Raw genomic sequence first — 22,185 nt, 5'->3', positions numbered from 1 at the left:
CACAACACATGTCAGCTGTCTCTCCTCTCATTGTGAAGCTGACTCAACCCACAATAAAGAACAACCTTTTATAAAAGGTTGAAGAAGGTTCTATTCATTGTACTTTGTGAAAACACTAAAACACTGCTAGGAATACAGCAACATGTGTTCAGTGAGGCACAGCCTTCTCAAGCTTCCTTAAGAAGTTCTAAGCAACAAGCTTAGTATACTATTCTCTTAAACCTCAGAGTCACTCACAGCTGGGTCTACTGTTAATTATTCCAGCCAGTTCTCATCATGTGAGCTTCAAAGCTCCCCAGTCACTGCAGCGAAGCTCTTAAAGCTTTTAACTTTGTCTATTCTGCAACCATTTAGAAGGTTTAAGGAACACTCTCTGAAAACGCCTTTCATATTCTCGATCCTTCTATAACTAACCGTGTCTTTGGTTTCAGTTCCATATTGAATATTGGGCCTAGGATATGTAAAAGATCAACAAAAGCTTGTGATGAAGACCCTGGTTGACAGCCTCACTTCTCTGACACAATGGAATTTTCTACAGTAAGATAAAATTCATCTGTAAAGGAGATGTATCTTTCTCAAGGACTGGTTTGAGACTATGGAATGAAATCTCCCAGGAATTAAGAACCATCACAAACCTAACCGTTCAAGCACAAGGTTAATTTCTTTGAGCTTGTCTTCTCTAACAAAGTCATAGCAACATGTGTGTATATGTAATTTAAAAAAATTTCCAAAACAAAACACTCCATTGCAAATCCACTTCTCCCCCTGGGAAGGGGATGAGAGAAAAAAATAAGACCGATGTTAGTAACATTGCTCAATGTGCTATCGAACGCTACTCAGATACTAGTGTGATGAGCAGGGTATAAGAAACTGCACAGAATAGAATGTACTGCAAAACTGCCTTTCATGTAAACTGCCTATTACCTTTATTGATCGATTGCTGGAAATCCAAGAGTTAGAGTTTTATTCCTTTAGAAACTTAACAGTAAATTTAAAAAAACAGACTGAGAAAAAAGGGAGAGGGAATGAACATGCAGCAAGCACAGACTGAAACACAGCATTCAGAGAAATTCTGAGTTTCGACTTGTAGTGTTTCTGACACATCCCACTGGGGGATGGATTAGCATCATTGCGAAAGAGCCAGGATATGGCCTATCCTTCACGCAGAACCTGAGGATCCATGATGAATGGCAACAATACCAGCTACGGATCTTGGAAGCTCCATTAAGCAATGATTTACCATGATCCGATCTGCCTAGAACACAGCCAGCTTGGTAGTGGTTGTACTATCCATCCACTCAAATGTACATCAACCTCTCCTCAAATTCATATGTCTGGGATGGGTAAAATATGCAGAACACAAGTGAATGCTTCTGTCAGCAGCAGGAAATCCCACTGAATTTACCAAACTATTTACAGAACACTGTCTAAAAATGCCTTTCATCTTTTCAGTGCTCCAAGGAATCCCAAATACATACTGTTTGTACAGAGGGATTCTGTAGGCTCAGAGGAAGTAGTATGTTGCATACTTACCACATTCCTTCCCTTTCGCTACCATCTTCCCTGCCCTTTTGTCTCCAGATAGTTTCAACCAAATTTTGCATGATTTTCCTTATCTTTTTGTCTCCTCATGAGGGATGATATGGGCAAAACTATTTAAGATCCCAAAATAAGCATACATATGGACTTAAAATATTATAAACAGAAATATTTCTAAACAAATTTAAATATCTAAAAATGTGATTTCCCCCTTATTTATCTGCCATCACCTAAGAGTTTGGTGTATCTCCTTCAACAGAGGAGCACATCACTAATACTGAAAGTAGCACAGGGAATGACATGAATGCAGTTCTCTGCCCTGTGCTACAGTTAGCAATGTCATTCTCTGTTGTGAGACACAAACTAAACATTGAGCCCCAAATCCTGCCAAGTACTTAGACACATGCTTAACCTGATGCATGAGAGTAGTCCCAGAGTTGTGACATCAGCTGCACAACTCATGCTTAAACGTAAGCATGAGCTTAAGCAATTTGCAGAATTTAGGCTCAAATTCAGTTCTTAGCATGTAAAAACCCCTTCAGTTACATTTAAAATACACAAAGGAAAAAGCCAGTTGTAAGTCAAGACGTTTTATAATTCTTTGAGAACCTACAATATTACGAGTATCAAAGCAGTATTTAATCTGTTTGCAAACTTAAGTCTCCATGGAACCAACAGTCTAAGGGATCATTTCTAGAATTACCAATTGCATACAGATAATTTATTATACAATGCTATTCCATTAATATAGAAAAAAATCTCCACTATGTAGCTACTAGATTTTTAGTCCTTCGCTTGAAATCAAAATATACTGGGCCAAATTCTGCCCCTGTTTACACGTATTCACCTAAAACGAGGTGGTCCATTGGTCCAGTATCATTATATTATCTGCATTAATATTTGCAAGTCTAATGTTCTCTATGGGCTACTGAAGCATCTTTTTCCAAGACAACTACTATAATATTTAGATGATATAAACAAAACCTACTTGGTCTTATAAAACAATGTGATATATACTATACGATGAGTCCATTAAGGAAGTATTCATCTGCTACTCCCCATAGTCTATTGGTCACATCATGAACTTAGATTCAAAGTCATTCCAAATTGTTCTGATCCCAGCAAGACTGTTTTTAGACTCACTGCTTTTACAGATGTAATCTAACAGTGGATATCCTAAGCTAAATAAACATGATAAGTATCAGAGATTTTGCTTCAGCAACATAGTGAATGCAATGACAGAAACACGAAGAAGGTAAAACATCACAGGGCTGACACAGAGCTCAGTCAGCAGTCTGGCAATAGTTTAAAAGTTTCTGGTTAGACACTTTACAGATGCAAGTTTCTTCTACTAATACAGCAGTACTCAACTGCTTGTGGCCCAATTAGCACACAGTTGTGGCCCAGCTGTGTCCTTAAAGGCCGCTGGGCCCATGAAGTCAAGGGGGCAGGCTGCCCCATCACCTGGTGCAGTAAGATCCAGAGCCCTGGCTGCCCTGTCACCCTGCCTGGTGTGGCAGGGTCTGGAGTCCCGGCCCCCCATGCCTGGTGCCTTGGCTGCCCTGTCCCACATGGTTGAGTTTTATCAGGTAAGTTTTTGGGAGAAGCAGTGGCAAGCAGAAGAAAGGTTTGCTCTCTGTCTTAATCTCTCTAAGCTGAGACCAGTTCATGAGGTAGAGTTCCTTCCTGAGAATAAGGCACTGGTGTTGAGCTAGGATTCCTGCCTGCGTGCCATTTTTGAACATCAGGAAGGTCTGGTTTTTATATAGTGTAAATAAACAAGTTACACTAAGAAAACACCATGTCATCATTGCCCCAACAGGAAACTGACATGCAAGGCAATGAAGTCTGCTACCCCTCTGCAAAGGAGGAACAGTACCAAGTACTGTGGCAAAAATTGGCACACTATGCCCCTTTCATGTATGGCACTGGACCTTCACTATTCAGACTGTTGGCGCTCAACTTTTCCTGGTGGAATCCCTTTTCATACTTAACTAGGGCTAGTATGTTCAGGAATGTCTACACTTACCGGATAGATGCTGCAGCGACTGATGCACCGCGGGCCAATTTAGTGGGTCCAGCGAAGACCCGCTAAACTGACCACAAATCACTGTCCCGTCGACTCCGTTACCCCACCGGAACAAGAAGAGTAAGGGAAGTCAACGGGAGAGTGTCTCCTGTCAACACAGCACTGTGTAGACACTGAGATAAGTCAACCTAAGCTACGTCGACTCCAGCTACACTATTCACGTAACTGGAGTTGTGTAACTTAGGTCAACTTACCCCCATAGCGCAGATAAGGCCTTAGTCTGCTAATTAGCAGGCATCTATTAAATCGTGCAAGTTCTGAAGTATGAGAAAAGCTAATGACATTTAAGTCCATATAACCCCAATATTTGAGACAATACAAACGTAGATTGCACTATCCACACACAAAGTATGCAAGTGTCTCTGTCCACAGCTGAACTTGAGTACTTTGTATGACCTGTTTCTTCCACTTACATAGAATATCTTCACAGAGAAATGAAATCTCATATCTTAGCATCCTTTAAAATAAGACTAATTGATTAGCAAACTTTCCAGTAGTCTGTTCTAGATTGTGATGAATGGGTAGTGAAGAGTGGTGACAATTAAGTCTGCTAGACTTAATTCACAATTCCAGCTTCCAGTGTCATACTACTGTGAAATCCATTCGCTGCACTAAGTTAACCCTTGGAGCAGTCATCTGAAGTTTGCTCAAACTCACCCTTGTCAACCATTTGCAGTCAATGTTTGTTAAACATCTGATAAAGCACTAAAACTAATTACCTTCTTTATTTAGAAACACGGCTTGAGAACAGACTGTTATGCCTATGTTGATTTTCTTCTAATTTAATGGGACAGTTCTGTCCATTATCCCATTAGCTACACACTGCTAAAAGACTATAATGGGCACCACAAAGCCAAACAACTAATTGAAGTCATTACAAATTCCCAAAACAACATCAATTCTTTCTGCACTCGATTGCTGCAAAATGATCTCTTTTAAAAACACACATATATCACACATTTGAACTGATCTCTGAATGGCTGCAGAATAACCAAAAATAAGGAGATCTGGCTCCCGTCTTCTCCTCACCAAAATTGTCTCTCATTCTGTATATTTGCCAACATTCCTGAAACAAATACACAGTCTGACTCATTTCCTCACAGTGAAAACATTCATGTTGATCCTTTAAACAAGCCAGCAGTAGTACAGACTTCCAGAGCATTCTGGTGTGAGAAGACATTGATATTCATGTATTGCCAAGGTAAATTTCAACCTTTTAACTCCAGATGTTTATACTGGCAAAGTCATAGCATTACAGAGGTAGTTACTAATTCAAATTTTATTTAGAAATATTCTCTTCATTTTGATTAAATGCTGCAGCACTAATGTTTTTAATAAAATGTTTAGCTGTTCTGCAGTTTCTCCCTAGATTTTCTTGAAATCCTTCCCAAAGTACAAAAAAACCATAAAAAAAACTAAGGAGTCACAAAGTATAACAGTAAAAGATGCGCTAGCACATGGTGTCAAAAGATCAACCTTCAGCCATGTAGCATAAAATTATTAAGCAGCAGAGCAGGAATTAATTCTCTATTTAATTATTTTTATGTAGGACATTTTCATATGGAACTTAAGCTCTCCTGACACTTTAAATACCAGTATTCGTATTCCTTATACAGCTGAAATTCTCTAAAATGTAACTTCAGACAAAAAGAGAAGAGTTCTTATAGCTTAATTAATTTTGGTCTGTGAACTCTTTCCTCCATGTAAAAAAACTTTCACCTTTCTTATTCAAAACAAAAATACTTTGAACAAATAGTAAAATGAAGAATAAAAGTTTGAGTAAATGTATCAAACCTTATGGTAGCACAGTCTCTATCGAGCAATACATGAAGAGTGCCACGATAAGATCAGAGGAAAAGAGATTTGTTGTCTGAGCTATAAGGCTGCTGCTAGAAAATTCTGATACAAGAGCTCTATGTAGATAAAGAGCACATTGCAAGTTCAGCATAATTACAGCCAACTCTGCTCCCTCCTAAACAAGTGTATATATAGTTCAGCCAGTTGAAGCACATGTGCTCACTCTCTTTTTCCAAAACAAAAACAAACAAAAAAAATCCTATTTGGCATATTGCTCTAGGCTCCCTACAATTTAAGGAATGCCAGCATTCAAACAGCATTGACACACTTCAGATGTCAACTCTTTAATAAGGACATGGTGCCAGATGCCAGCTTCCCTTCCTATCAATTTCTTGATCTACTTGTTTCATTTGTCTTGTTTTGGAATGCTGTTCAACTGTCAAGTTAAAACAATGCTTCTGCACCCTCACTGAAACCAAGGTCAAAGTGCTGCACCAGCAGCAAACATAATATAGCTACAGTTAAGTGCGATGATTAAAGAGCACAATACAGCTGTGATCAAAAATTCCACTGTCATAACACAGCAAGGAATCCATTTCACTAACTTAAGTAAAATAACTTTTCCCACACATATTGCTGCATCTTTTAGTGTTAACCACGTTTACAGATCATAGACTAGTTAGAGAGAAGAAACAAAACATTTTCTGAATTTACGTAGAGTTTTTGGTTTTCGTTTTTAAAGTCAAACTCTTTTCAATTCTGTTTAGTAAAAGAAAATAATTATATGGGAACACACTTTAATATAGCTGTAATGGAATATTACATGATTGGAAAAGAATTGTATTGGTATAGGTAAAACACAACACGCATTCAACTAGCTAATCAAAAAGAAGAGCGGCTTCCCTAACTGTTCAAAGAGTCCCAGAACATCATTTATCAACACAGCTCCTTTGAACCTCTCAGGTGCACAACAGCTATATCACTTTTTCAGGACAAAACACTTTCACATAAAAATGGTGAATTTATGAAGAACCATTTGACCCGCCTCTTCAGCCATCATAAAGAGAAACAGAATACCACTCCTTGTTGCCTAGTCAGTTTCTACAGCTTTACCTTGAAAAAGTAAACATCCTTATATCAACACTTCTGTACACTCACTTAGCTGTTCAAGAAATCCATAATGTATATACACATCTGATGAACATTTGATCACTTCAGTTTACAATAGTTCTGCTAGCACACACTAGTGATAACTGTCCTACTCAGATCTGAACCTTAGAGTTCAGAACATGAGAAGCTAGCATGAAACCTCCAAACTTAATTACCAGCTTGGATCTGATATCGCTGCCACCAGCCAGAATTCCAGTGTCTGGCTCACTCTGGTCTTCCCAAAACCTTCCCTGGGGAATCCCAAGACTCAGATGCCCTGAGTCTCACCACAAAGGGAAATAACCCACTTCCATTCCCCCTCTTTACCTCCTCCCAGATTTACCCACCCTGGGTACTCTAGGAGATTCTCTGCTTCAAGTCCTTGAAACACCGCACCGAGAAATCAAATATTTCTCTCCCCTCACCCAGAGGTTATGCAAATTCAGGCTTAGTAAATCTAACACAAAGAGATTCGCTCCTCCCCCCGTCTTCTTCCTCCCACCAATCCCCTGGAGAGCTGCAGACTCAATCCCCTTGAGCCCCCACTAAAAAAAAATCCAACAGGTCTTAAAAAGAAAGCTTTATATAAAAAGAAAGAGAAAGACATACAATTGGTCTTTGTATCAAGGTGACAATATACAGGGTCAATTGCTTAAAAGAAAAAATGAATAAACAGCCTTATCCAAAAGAATACAATTTAAAACATTCCAGCAACTACACATATGTAAATACAAAAAAAAATATAAACCTATTGTCTTACTATCCTTGTACTTACAACTTGGAAACAGAAGATTAGAAAGCCTAGAGATAGAAAGATCACTCTCAGAGCCGAGAGGGTCACCGAACCAAGACAAAGAACAAAGAACTCACACCCAAAACTTCCCTCCACCTAGATTTCAAAATGTCTTGTTTCCTGATTGGTCCTCTGGTCAGGTGTTTGGTTCCCTTTGTTAACCCTTTACAGGTAAAAGAACATTAACCCTTAGCTATCTGTTTATGACAACACTAATGAAAGAAAATGACAACATACTCATGAAAAATGTCAAATCCATGGTCAGTGAGTCAGCCATTATTACATCAACGTGTTTTTCTCACTCTTACCTCAATGATTTTATCATGAATTTGCAGACCTTCTGTCTTGTCAGCAGGTCCATTTTCCAAGATTTTTGACACATAAATTCCTTCAGGTGAAGAGTCCTCCTGATTGTTCCGTACCAGCAAATATTGAAGTTGCAAAATAAAAGACAGCCATATTAGTACACGAAAAGAGACAGATCTATATTCAGCAATGCAAAATGCAAATCCATCCAAAAAATGCAGCTCTCTTTTTTATCTAGGAATTTAACTACTTGGGATTTTTAACTTAATACACAATAGGCGTTAATCAAAATGATAGCATTAATAAACTATTCCAGCATTTTTGACAAGTTAATCTATTAGGTTAATTTAGTCTACATAAAATGCAAGGTGCAATAGTAATCAGATCCTAGATAAAATATTTTAAGTGAATCTCACACTTTCTAGCAAATGTGACTAATGTATATAAAGAGGATCACGTACTAAAGAAAAAAGAAGGAAGCACAGGTGTTTGTCTCAGGAAGAAAAGTCATTCTTTAACACTGCTTTTTGTATATATTTTTTCGTTAGAAAATAAAGCGCAACTATTTAGTAACATATAGTAGTGATGGGATTCTACTGAAGTTGGTTAACCTCCTACTCTGAAACCTCTCATAAATCCTATTTACATGGGAGACGCAGAACTTGCTCAACTGAAATCTGTAAAGATCAGCTATAGACAAAAGGAGAACCTTTTCCAAGTTTATCTTTACGCATTTCCAAGTGAAACTCACTTAAAGTTCAAACTTACAGCTAAGAAGTTATTTACCACGTTTGGAATAATACAATAGACAGCTCTGATCACATTAAAGTTATTTTATTTTTAAACATATGATGTAGTGTCAGTACAACTCTGCGTGCCAGACTTCCAACATTTCACTTAAAATAAGTTTTAATAAATTACCGATATATATAATGAAGTTGAAGAGACACAGTCAACTTAGAAATCACTTTTCTGTTTGAGCTCATTTATTTAATAGGGCTGTCGATTAATTGCAGTTAACTCACATGATTAATTCAAAAAAATTAATCGCAATTAAAAAATTAATCATGATTAATAACAGTTTTAATCATACTGTTAAACAATACAATACCAACTGAAATTTATTAAACATTTTAGATGTTTTTCTACATTTTCATATCTACTGTATTCTGTGTTATAACTGAAATCAAAGTGTACTTTATTTTTTATTACAAATATTTGCACTGTAAAAATGATAAATAGTATTTTTCAATTCACCTCATACAAGTACTGTAGTGCAATCTCTTTGTCATGAAAGTGCAACTTACAAATGTAGATTGTTTTTTGTTACATAATTGCACTAAAAAACAAAAATTTAAAACTTCAGAGCCTACAAGTCCACTCAGTCCTACTTCTTGTTCAGCCAATCACTAAGACAAACAAGTTTATTTACATTTATAGGAGATAATGCTGTCCTCTTCTTATTTAGAAGGTCACCAGAAAGTGAGAACAGGCATTTGCATGGCACTTTTGTAGCCAGCATTGCAAGGCATTTACGTGCCAGCTATGCTAAACATTCATATGCTCCTTCATGCTTCAGCCACTGTTCCAGAGGACATACTTCCATGCTGAGGACACTCATTAAAAAAATGTGTTAATTAAATTTGTGACTGAACTCCTTTGGGGACAATTTTATGTCCGCTGCTCTGTTTTGCCCACATTCTGCCATATATTTCATGTTATAGCAGTCTCGGATGATGACTTGGCACATTTGTTTTAAGAACACTTTCACTGCAGATTTGACAAAACACAAAGAAGGTATCAATGTGAGTTTTCTAAACATAGTTACAGCACTGGACCCAAGGTTTAAGAATCTGAAGTGCCTTCCAAATCCTGAGAGGGACGAGGTGTGCAGCATGCTTTCGGCACTCTTAAAAGAGCAACACTCCAATGCGGAAACTATAGAACCCAAATCACCAAAAAAGAAAAACAACCTTCTCCTGGTGGCACCTGCACTACTTTGGATTGTTATTGAGCAGAATCCATCATCAATATGGAAGCATGTCCTCTGGAATTGGTGGCTGAAGCATGAAGGGACATACAGTAACTCCTCGCTTAATGTTGTAGTTATGTTCCTGAAAAATGCTACTTTAAGCGAAACGATGTTAAGCTAATCCAATTTCTCCATAAGAATTAATGTAAATGTGTTGGGGGGGGAGTTAGGTTCCAGGGAAATTTTTTTCACCTGACAAAAGACTATATTTTACATACACACACACACACAGACACACACGCATAGTATACATTTTAAACAAACAATTGAATACTGTACACAGCAATGATGATTGTGAAGTTTGGTTGGAGATGAAGTCAGAGGGTGAAAGAAGGTGGATTATTTCCCAGGGAATGCCTTACTGCTAAATGAACTAACCCTCAGGGGTTAACACACTGTTGTTAATGTAGCCTCACACTCTACAAGGCAGCACGAATAGAAGGAGGGGAAACAGCATGGCAGAGAGAGACAGAAACACACACCTTGTGTGTGAGAAAGACATGTGCATTGCCCCTTTAAGTACACTGACCCAACTCTAAGTACATTGCCTTTTAAAATAGATTAGCAAATTGAGACAGCAGCTGCTGCCAGCAAGATCCCTCCCTCCTGAGCCCTGTGATGTTGTCACCTTCCTCCTCCCCCCTCCCTGACATTAGCACTCCTCTTCTCCCCACCTCTGGCACAGCAAGCAGGAGGCTCCCAGGAGCAGCTCCAAGACAGAGGGCAGGAGTAGCACATGGCAGTGGGGGGGCGGCAGGGACAGCTGAACTGCCAGGCAATTGATAGCCTTCTGGGTGGCTGCCTCACAGGGAACTTAGGGGAGCTGATAGGGGGGCTGCCGATCCACCCTGGTTCCAAGCCCCACCAGCTAGCTCCAATGTGCTGCTCTTTCTGCAAGCAGTGAACAATACAGGCAGCTGCTAAACAACATTATAAGGGAGCATTGTGAAATTTTAAACGAGCATTTTCTCTAATTGATCAGCAATGCAACAACGAAACAACGTTAACCGGGATGAATTTAAGTGAGGAGTTACTGTATGAATCTTTAGCGCATCTGGCACATAAATATTTTGCAATGCCGTCTACAACAGTGCCATGAGAATGCCTGTTCTCACTTTCAGGTGACATTGTAAACAAGATGCAGGCAGCATTATCTCCTGCAAATGTAAACAAATGTGTTTGTCTGAACGATTGGCTGAACAAGAAGTAGGACTGAGTGGACATGCAGGCTCTAAAATTTTACATTGTTTTAATTTTGAATGCAGTTTTTTTATATAATTCTACATTTGAAAGTTCAACTTTCATGGTAAAGAGATTGCACTACAGTACTTGTAGTAGGTGAATCGAAAAATACTATTTATTTAGTTTTTTTACAGTGCAAATATTTGTAATCAAAAATAAAAAATGAGCAGTGTACACTTTGTATTCTGTGTTGTAACTGAAATCAATATATTTGAAAATATAGAAAACATCCAAAATATTTAAATAAATGGTATTCGCTTATTGTTTAACAGTGCGATTAATCACGCGATTAATCACAAGTAAAATATTAATTGCAAGATTAATCACGATTAATTTTTAATAGCTTGACAGTCCTATTATTTAATGTTACAAACAACAAAAATGTCAGTCTATTTTCCCAGTTTTTTTTATTTTGTACATTTTACAGCACTTTGTATGTTGTCAGTTAAGCCCTGACCAATGGGACTATTCATGTACATAAGTGTTCGCAGGATTGGGTCCTTTGTTTCTCACAGCAAAACCACAATCAAGATTACACTCCACTGTGCTATGTGCTGTACAAATATACAGTTACTGTCCCGAAGAGCTTGCATTCTGTCTAGATTTCAAGTCGACCGTATTGCTCTAAATTATGTGCTGGTAAATCAACATCTGCTGCCTACCCCCTTGACTCTTCACGCCTCACATCCTAAAAAGAGGTCCAAAGATGAACAGGTAATTGAAAAAAAGTTTCAAAATGGTCTAACATAAACAAATAGACTTCTACTGAGTGTCCTCTTCAGATATGAGAAATATAACTTTACTAATATAAATATACTTTTATTCATATAAAATTGCACCTTATTCAATGACTTTTTATAAAGTAAGGTACTATCTGATGAGAGTAAGGGGATGAATCTGGTCCAGCCTAAATAGACAACATAGATACATGGCATACAGCACCCTTTGGCAGTCTTTGCCACCTGGATTCAGCATTCATGGGGAGAGAGTTTGTGCTTCAGTTCTAAAAGGGGCAGCAAAGAACTCGCAGGCCAAGATGGCAGGAGGGGGCTAAAATGGCTTTAAGCTACCTTTATGCCCTCTCAATCCTGGGCTGCTCTCAGGCTGGCTGGACACACACACACACACACACACACACCCTTCTCCCAGGCATAAGTTAACCAGCCCTGAGGACCTAAGTTACCAGAGCCTCTTTGGGCTGCACAAGAGCTGCGGGGCTGCCCAGAAACCCAGATCTGACACGTTCCTGCTGCCCCCAGTATACCCTTATCGCAGGGCTTGTGATGGGGTCTATGGAGGACAGCCTGAAGCTCTCTCCACAGTGCCGGCAACAGAAGAATTCTCCCATCACCAGAACCCAGGAGAACCACAGCCTCAAAAGTCCAGAGCAGGGGTGAAGATCTCACTTGTAGAGTTTTATTAGGATACCACATCATCCTCTCCTTTAAAAAACATACAATCCACACACAGCCCTCTGAAATAACTTCTTTCCTGCTAAGATAAATCATAACGAGATTGTTATGAGTTTGGTTTTGTTTTTTCAGGTGAGGGGAGGAAGAAACAAAACTGAAAAAACTTTCAACTGTTTTATGAAACACAACACACAAAAATTGTAAGTATATTTATCCCTCAGACACAGAAAGGCACGTTATCCGAAAGGAAAAGCTTGCAATTCTGTAAGTAGAACATAATTTTGTCCTCAAAAATCTGTCACTTGCAGGACCAATCAGCATTCTGTCTCACTTCATTAAACCAAGTTTCATGCAATGCACATTTTCCTTGAATAACCTGAAAAAACGATTTCCTGCACTTTGAGATGAGCACAGACCCTTTCTATCTTGTTACTCAACAATTCTTGACACAATGTTTACATTTTTATATTAGACAATAGTATTAGTTCAGCGTTTCCCAACCATTTCCAGTCTAAGGCACACTTACTTCAATAAAAGAGTTCTGTGGCGCACCACAACCTCACGCTAAAATCATTAGAACAAAACTTACTTATCATTGGAAATTTGAGCTAGCTTTGATATGCAAAATCGCTTAATCCCAGCAGGAAATGTTGACAGTGCAACTCGGAATTCTTGCTCCACTGATCTCATATGCTCTCTTTGCTTGTTTTTTATGTAATTCAAGCCTGAAAAAACTTAATTTGCACAGGTAAGTTGTTGAAAATGGCAACAAAATGGAGATTATCATGTATTCATCTGCCAGTGTCAACCAGAATGAGTCCACAGTCAAAACTTAATTTTAAAAGAGTGGTCCATCCTTAATTCAGCAAGTTGCTCTTGAGTCATTATTGTAAGATTCTTAGCACTTTCCATTGCAGAGGAAATTCAAGGATCCCAGACCCAGTCGAAATCTTCTGTTTAGGTTGAAGGAAAATATAGGGCTGAATTTTTCTTCCAGACTTTTCAAATGCTCAGAAAAGATATTGACCAAAATACTACCAATGCGATCTGTTGTGCTTTCCAGGATCAACATTTCTATTGTGCCTTTTGCTACTTTTTTCACATCAGAGGGCTGGCTTAGATCTAAACTCATGCAGTTTATCTGTGCAAGAGACAAGATCCTCATTTCTACCTTGCATTTTTCCTGTTCAGTTCACTGAGGTGATGGAATATATCAGCCAAGTAGGCAAGTTTTGCACACCGTGTCACATCAGCGATTAGGTCCATGTATGTGGATTCCTCCAAGCTATTTTTACCTCCTCTCTGAGCTCATACAAACATGAGAGAACTTTTCCATGGAAAAGCCAGTGTATTTCTATGTAAAAAAGTAAATTCTGGTGTTCTGCTCCCATTTCCTCACACAACAATGAGAAAAGGCAACATTTTAAGGACTGTGATTTTATTAAGTTCACGATCTTTACTGCTCCATCCAACACTGAGGTAAGTTTTTCTGGCAGTTTTTTGGCCACGACAGCTTCACGGTGCAGGAAACAGTAGGTCACCAGCACATCTGGATTTTGTTCTTTGACCTTGCATACAAACCTCTTGTCTCTTCAGTCATGGAGCCAGTTCCGTCTGTGCAAACACTAAGTGCAATTCTCCCTCCTCAAGGCAGGTCATTGTCACCCTGAAGATTTCCTCTCCAGTCGTGTGACCTGGCAGTTGTCTGCAAAATAAAAAATTTTCTTTTACACTATCTCCATCAACATACCTGACATTAGCCAAGAGTTCAGTGTGATTGCTGATATCTGTTGAGTCAGCAAGCTGCAATGCAAATTTTCCACTTGATTTGATTTTTCTCAGAGCACAGTCTCAGTGTCAGCTGAAATCATCAATGTGGCGACTTATATTATCTGAAAGGGGAACTTTTGCGATTTCATTGACTGCATTTTCCTAACATTTCTCTCATCATTTCTTTGCACGCTGGTAAAATTAGTATTTCTACAATTGTATAACGGCTTTTTCACCTTGCTACAAGCAAAGTAGCTTGCTTCCACTGGTTTATGAGAAACTGCTACAGCCTTTCATCATTTGCACTTGTTTTTCAGTTTGATCCTTCAAACGCTCAAAAAAATATTTTCCCTGTTGACAAGGGATGGGTGTTTGCTTGTAAGGTGTCATCACTTGGCATGACTGCATGGCTTGAGAGTTTCTCCCCAGACACATGACACTGTCAAAGAGAGCAAGATGGTTCAGCTGTAAATAAAAATCCAAATTGCAAATAACTCTCACCATAGCGTTGGCTCACTACTTTGATTTTCTTATGTTCATGTTCAGCTTCACGTGGAGGTGCTAGATTCTCTTTTCTTCAAATATTCGTCCATTTTCAAGTCTTCAAATCAAAATTCAGCACTGTTACTTAACAGTTGATAAGAAAACACAGCTATCATGTGATACCATTGAAACAGCAAGGCAAGGTTATTTGAGCATAGCATGTGTAATGTCTGTCTCACATGCATACATCCGAAGAGCAACAGCACAAAATGCACAAGTGACTTTTCCAAAATTCCAAAATTCTGTGGCACACCTGTTCGTGCCGTGGCACATTGGTTGGGAAACACTGATCTATTTTAATTATCGTAGTCCATTCAACCCCTGTTTCCTGTGATTTTCTTCAGCTTCAGGCATGTTGGGTCAGTTCTGTCTCACACAGACATTTGATAGCCATTAACACTAATCAACTATTTGTAGTATTCACATATACTACAGTTAGAATGAGAGGGGAAAAAATTAACTTCAGCATTGAACACTGAAAAGTAATCTGAAGTAGCCAGCTTTATACAGACCCAAGTTATATGATGCCCTACCCACCTTCTAGAAGTTTCCACCTAACAATTCACAACTCACCAACTTCCATCTCTTCAACAATCAACGGCAGTTGCTTCTGCACAAAAATCACATCCTTTCCCCAATCAGCAATGACCTCTCCATTACAGACAGTGCTATAACTTACTTATTTTTTCTTAATAGGCATAATAAGAACCACAATTGTTTTCATCACTTTCCTTTGAACTTTCTAGAAAAAATTAAGGTTTCATTCACAGATTGAAACTAGAGCCTCAATATTTTACTATTTAAAAAATATTCAATATATGTTATGTGCACGTGAATACTTCAGTGATCTAGAAGTTCAAAAAATGAAATCCCAAGAAAACCCAGGAAACCCAATAAACACTGAGTTGCTTTCTTCATGCAAAAATCCAAGTTCTTCCACAGCCCTAAATTGTAGAAGTCACATTGAAACCAAAATAAAGATTTTATGGATTTCATTTACCAGGACTATGAAAAGGTGTTATACATTGCAATGTAAGTATTATAATATGCATGTCTTCTAGAGTCCTGGACTTTCATCCTTTTCCTTAAGAAATCTTACAAGCTCATACTTTGGAACTCTTTATAAAACGCATATGACACCCACAGAACTTCATATTTACCCACAAGACCTAGCAGTGAAATTCTGCAGAGCAGGCCCTGTACTTCTTGGGCTTTGGTGCTAATGGGAGCAGACTCCTTGGCATCACTAAATATAGCTTTAGAAAAGATGAGAAGACATGCAAACCAAGCATACACACTCCCTGCCCCCAATATTTTGTTTCTAAAAGAGCAGTAGCAGGTTACAGCTTTACAACTTCAAAAAGAAAAACTCTGATCAGTACGGAGTAACTAACTAAACACTATGAAACATTTTTAATTAACTATCAATTTTTCAGTTTAGCAAGTTTCTTTATCATTATTATATAAGGAAACAGGTATTAATATACTAGGATTTTTTTTAAAAGTCTTTCCAAATCTAAGCTAGCTAAGACTGACTTAAGATTCAAGAAGGTGGAAAATACAATTTGACTTATAATTTTTATATATATATATTTGAATGCATACACTAGCAAGACAGTTGTTTTGACTATGAAGCAGGTCGTGCAGCTACAGAATAATATTTTGATCTTTCCCTTTAATGAACATAATCAAGTATTTTTTCACAGAATTGTAGGTGCTTGATTCTGCAACATTTACACATTTGAATAGTCCCACTGATTTCAACGGGGCAACTTGCATAAGCACAAATGACTCACATGAATTCAGACTGCAGACAGCTCCTAGGTTTCTTCTAAAAGTATTATGGACCCTATCATTAGAGTTGAGGGTACGCTATCCCTCATAGGACTGGGTCCTAAAAATAGTAAATCTAATTATTTAAAAAAAACACAGATCTTAAATCTGCAGGCCAAATTCTGTACTCATTTTCAGCTGGTACAGATCCATGGTGTAACTGAAAGCAGAAGTTGGCCCCAGCTATTTGTTTTTATTGCTAATAATAGCCACATGATAATAAAAAAGTATCTATGTATTTTAAAAAAAGGAAAAACTATATTTACTTTGGTGATTACCTGATTGGGTCGTCCTCCTACAATATTGAATCCCAAAGTATCATTTTCTCTTTGTAGCATGATGGTTAATGGCTTAGATTCTCCTCCCTAAGAAAAAAGGGGTGAAACGCTAATTTAAAAATGTTATATGAAAAGGAATACTTCAAGGGGATATATCAATGTTCTATAGCTTTTCACTGTGGAAAATGCAACACAAACTGGCTGAATGGAAAACTCTGATTTAAAATAGTGCTACATACTTATATATGACACAGGAGTTTACACGATGGAAAAAACAAATACCATTGAAATGTAACAGGTACTTTGAAGACACCAAGGACCTGATTTTCATAGGTGCCGAGCACATAAAACTTAGTAAGTTTGTGGATTTAGGAGTGCTCAGCACCTCTTGAAATAAGGCCTCAAATGTTTGTGTACCTTTAAAACAAACCCTGTATATATTAATTACATTAGATATTAAGCTTATGGGGTGAAATCCTGCCCTAGTGAAGTCAATAGGAGTTTTCTCATTGATTTCAATGGCGCCAGGATTTCACCCACATCTCTGCCTCTTACCATTTCCAGCTCCAAAAGCTGGTTCTATATAAATTCCACAGCAATTCGAAGAGGGAGGGAAACCTTTTTTCTCTTCACAGCGAAGTAAAGCAAATAAGCTAGAAATCACACACACAAAAATCCTAGATGTGATTTTATAAGTCACACAACAAAAAACAGTGAAGAAACTAAAGTAAAAAAATAATAATGTATGAAAAAAAAACTACTTCCTTAGGTAAAAATGGTTACATAATTTTCTAAACCATACAAATAAAACAAAAAAGATTATCACAGGTCTTTCTTTAGCATAGTAATTTAATTTATTTTGAATTTTCACATATAAGAGCAGTTGTATTTCAGGAGACATAATCCCTACAGAAATTTTGTATTCAGCCTGTACCAAGTAACGTAAGATTGTGTTTTGTCATTCTCTATACATTGGTAAATTTAAGAAATTTTGACAAGTAAAGAAACTGTGCATTTTTAAATATTCAGAATATAATAATGAATGTGGAGGCACTCTGATATCCAAACAGATTTTTATTAACTGTGGCAGTGAAGTTTTATATTACAGCATGATACATTTTAAATTAATGAGGAACATTTTTTACTTTATTGATGGTTTTTCTTCCAAATGAGGGTTTTATTCATTTTCCTTGTCTTCTGTAACATATTTCTCTGAGGCAGTACATACAGCAGCACCTACTGGTAGTGACAAGAAATGATAGCTATTGAAGTATTACGCAAGAGGACTGCCTTCATATCAATATGCCAACTTCCTTTTAAAATGTCCTTTTTAAAATCCTGTTCTTTCTCACCTCCTCCCCACATATGACTATTTTTCTTGTGTACTCTGCACATCACTGCAATCATTGCTGGCTCTCTTCGTTCCACCTCATCATATCTTCCCAGAGGTGAAGCAGATATATGAGCATATCTTCTAAAGCCAACACCCCAACCCCAAGGATTAGCCACCAGGAGGAAGTAGGGGGAAAAAAAACAAGAAAAAGATTTAAGTATTCAAGTTCCTAAAACACTAAGTATTTTATTTCCAATAAGACTTGAATTTATCATCTTAATCCTGGACATAAAAATTCTGAGAATTTGAATCAGTGCCCCAAATGTGAGTCTCTTTTATAGCAGTTTGAAGTTCAGCATATCATACTAGTTCAGAAGCTGGCCAGACTACGCAAATCTTTTCCTCTGGATTGTGCTTCAAAAGAGTCAATACAGATTTTGAAAGAAAAGTCTCTTGAGCAGTGCTTAAATTCTATTAAATCACGTCTCACCATGGTTGCAACCAACAATGTCAGACTCCGCACAGCAATCCTTCAGACAGGAATTAAAGCTTTATAGAACAAACCTTTTAGCATGTTAAGCCATCTCACCAGTAAAATGTGTCTGTTTATTCAATCAAAACCAGGCAATTCAATAAGCAATGCCATCTGACTTGGCAAAAGGCTGAAGCAGCAGCACTGGTCTCTAATGTCAAAACTGCCAATCATTATGCCCTTCTCCAAAACTAAAGACATTTCTGTGTCCCTGCAGAACTGTTCCTAAACTATAAACTATTGTAATGTTTTTAAACAACAAACTATTTCCCAAGCTACTTCTTAATAATGTAATTATAAGAAAAAAATATCTGTTAGCTCCATATCTATCTGAAACTGGAAGCCCATCTAAAGAAAACACAGTACCAGAATTAATAAGTTTACACCCAGCTGGATGAATTGTGGTCTGACCTGGACATCCTGCCCCAGAAGATTTGCATTCAAATTTGTTTATTGTCAGCTAAGTTGAAGCCCTTTCCTCTCACTTGTGTTTCCCTCTCACTCCAGACAAACCTAACATGAGATCCTCATCCAAATTGAGTCACTGGGAACTACCGGAGCCTGCTGGTGTGCAACCCTTAGAGCCACCAGATTCTTAAACTACAAAAGGAGACATGAAACATGTAACCTAAAAAGACTCATGTAATTTATGACAGCATTTTAGGCTCTTCGTTTGCATTCTTAAAGAAAATGAGAGAGCCAGAAAGAATCTGCTGAAACTGTTCTCACAGCTCTTGAAAGATGAGGAGTTTTCCAGGCTGAATGAATGGGGGAATGAAATGTAAAAGTTTGATTTACATCACTTTAACTGTTTCCAGACTTTTCAAGCATTGGCACAACAAGACAGAGCTAGGTTTTAGGTTGCTGAGAGTGGCACTAACCTGCTGTGTGTTAATTGACTGCCTCTCTGCCTTTGGCGGTTCTCTAGGGGACCTCACCAAACTGCAGGAGCTGAAAGTGCAATCCCAGGTCCAGGGGCAGTGGGGTGGGAAGAGGCTACAGTGTGAGTCAGCTCCATTTGTATTTTCCAAAAGCGATCACACAAGTAGGGATGGAATAAATGCCACAAAGGGTCCAGTCTCTGCTGGGGTAGGTCTGCTGACTGCAGCAGAGTTTGGCGCGCAGAGAATCTGGTCCCAAGTCCATAGGGTCTTTGGCAGTATCTCTCCTGATCTGCTAGCATATGTGCTGGAACTAGGGGTGCTCCCGCCTCCCCTAGCTTGAAGGGGTTTCCATCACATACAGGGTTTACAGTTTGGTTCAATGGCTCTCAGCACCCCCACTATGCAAATTGTTCCAGCGTCCCTGTCTGCTAGGCGCCATCCAAGGAGCAGCCCTGGCAAAGAGGAGATCACAGTGTAAAGTCAGGCAGCGGGTCACACCGCACCAAACAGTGGGCTTTGGGGAAGGGGGCTGCTCCCTTCAGAGGCCGCCAGGCGGGGCTCCTGCCGCCCCCAGCCCGCTCGCTCCCTCACTCACCTTGCAGGGGTGGCTGCCGGCCAGGTTCCTGGTGATGCTGCTGATGTGGCTCATGTACTGGTTGAACTTCACCTGGTACCTGAGCGCCGTGAGCTGCACCTCGCTCTGCAGCGCCGCGAGCTGAGCCAGCAGCGACTTCTCCCTCTTGCTCCACTTCAGGGCCTGTCGCTTCAGCTCCTGCTCCAGGCTGGCCCTCTGGCCTTGCAGGCTGCTGTTCTGGCTGCGCAGCGCCCGCAGGCAGCAGTGCCCCCCGCCCGGCTGCGCGCCCCCCGCCAGGTCCCGCTGCAGGAGCACCAAGCCGCAGCCCTGCTGGCAGATGCCAGCCGGGCGGTGCTCGCAGCTCTCCCGCATGTGCGCGTCCACGTCCTTCAGGCTGAGCACCTCCGGGCAGCCCTTGTGGCGGCACCGGGCCGGGCTGTAGTCGCACATCTCGACGTGGGCGGCCAGCTGGTGGAGCCGCACGGTCCGGCCGCAGCCCCGCGGGCTGTAGTCGCACTTGATCTCCAGCTTCTGGATGAGGCTCCTGAGCGGCAGCACCTGGTGCAACTCCTTGGCCGAGATGGGCTGGCACTGCAGGGGGCACAGGCGCCGCTGCACCGCCCAGGGCAGCAGGCAGCCCGCGCAGAAGACGTGCCCGCACGGCGTGGACAGCGGCTCCTCCAGCACCTTGCTGCACAGTTTGCACTTGAGATCCGGGTCCACGGGCTCAGCAAAGCGATCCAGCTCAAAGCCCATGGCTGGCGGGGGGGCAGAGCGGGCTGGGAGCAACTTTCCAGGGGCGGCGGCTGCTGCTGCTCTGCTGCTTGTCCTGCCAGCCCGACTGCTGATGCAGGCAGCGCAGCTCCAACTTCCAAGGAAAGGGAGGGGGGGGGTGAAGAGGGGCAGGGCAGCGCAGAGTTTGTTTGGTTTGAAGTTTTCAGCTGCTCACCATGTTCCCTGACCCTCCCGTATTAACTCTAATAGGAGCTACCGCCCAATACCGCCCCCGCCCCCCCAGCTCCTTCGTTGCATCCCTCCTAGAAGGGAAATGCAGCAGGAGGAGGAGGGAAGAAGCTGAGATCTGCCAGCCTCAGACTCGCGCCTGCAGAATGAGGGGAAAGCAACCACGCCAGCTCCCTTCCCTGTGCAGGAGGGGAGCCAGGAAAAAGGGTGGGCGGAGGTGCACGAAAAGGGCAGAAGGGAGCTGCTGGCATGCCAGGCAGACGATAAGCCCACACACAAAGTTGGAACTGTTTCACTCTGAGAGATCTTCTCCTTGTCCCTCTGGGGTGCTTGGCGGCTGGGACATTCCTCCCACCCACCACCAACAGTAGCTTAAAGTCTTTTTTATCATGTCTCTTAGAAAAGGGAGTGAAAAACAATCCCAAATGAAGCGGCAGAAAACTACTGGAATTACAGGTTATTTGGTTAGCCAGTGTAGAGAGCACAGAGTAAGGAAAGGGCTAGTTGCCCAGCTAGAGATGCGGCCTGCAGGAGGGCTTTCCCCTGCAGCTACAGTGGCTCAGAAATCATGGGAGGGGGGATCTCATTACAATCTCAAATTTATGCACAGCTCTTGGGACTGTTGTGCTCAGTGTATGTTGTTTAAGGCTGGATTGTGAAAATGTGAGTGAGGAAGACTGTCGGGTTGCTGAAGAGGGGAAGCATTTTAAACTCCCTGCACTGATTTCTTTCTTTCTTTAATTTTTACTCTGCTCCTCCTTTGTGGGGCTGTTCCCCATCTTTGCAATTGAAAGCAGTGCAGATGGGTTGGGTGCTAAAGCAGTTAATGGCACCAGGCCAAAAACATGCCATCAATGAGGTGGAGTTGTTTGTAGATCTCCCTTAAACAACAACACGTGTATAAAGAACACTGCCATTTTAAGAACAACTTAAATATGTGAAAATCTGGAAATTAATCATTAAGAATCAGTCACCAACCTGACTTTCGCCCCTGGATCCCTGCACACATGCAGCAAAATACATTGAAGTCTGAAACCCATAACATGTTCATCACATGACTTTACTATGAAAAGCACAGGACCAGATTGCTGCCCTCATCCCCATGGAGAGGCTCCC

The 22,185-nt window shown here is 40.2% G+C and overlaps 1 protein-coding gene across 2 annotated transcripts in view; it reads right to left on the bottom strand.

Moving 5' to 3' along the window:
- PDZRN4 (PDZ domain containing ring finger 4) overlaps nt 1-20,870 on the bottom strand; it is a 409,811-nt gene extending 388,941 nt beyond the window's left edge. Inside the window, exons 1-3 of one of the 2 annotated variants that reach the window (XM_050936097.1) lie at nt 20,128-20,870; nt 16,784-16,870; nt 7,676-7,774 (exon numbers count right to left, since the gene is read on the bottom strand). In XM_050936097.1, the coding sequence (XP_050792054.1) occupies nt 7,676-7,774; nt 16,784-16,870; nt 20,128-20,862 (921 nt within the window). In that variant the 5' untranslated portion in view covers nt 20,863-20,870. The remainder of the gene's footprint in view (nt 1-7,675; nt 7,775-16,783; nt 16,871-20,127) is intronic. The other variant, XM_050936098.1, reaches the window with a different exon arrangement.
- Nucleotides 20,871-22,185: the final 1,315 nt, after the last annotated feature.

The sequence above is a fragment of the Gopherus flavomarginatus genome, chromosome 1, assembly GCF_025201925.1.
Source record: "Gopherus flavomarginatus isolate rGopFla2 chromosome 1, rGopFla2.mat.asm, whole genome shotgun sequence".
Taxonomy (NCBI): domain Eukaryota; kingdom Metazoa; phylum Chordata; order Testudines; family Testudinidae; genus Gopherus; species Gopherus flavomarginatus.
The sequence above is the reverse complement of the archived record's forward strand: the minus strand, read 5'-3'. Positions and strand labels throughout refer to the sequence as shown.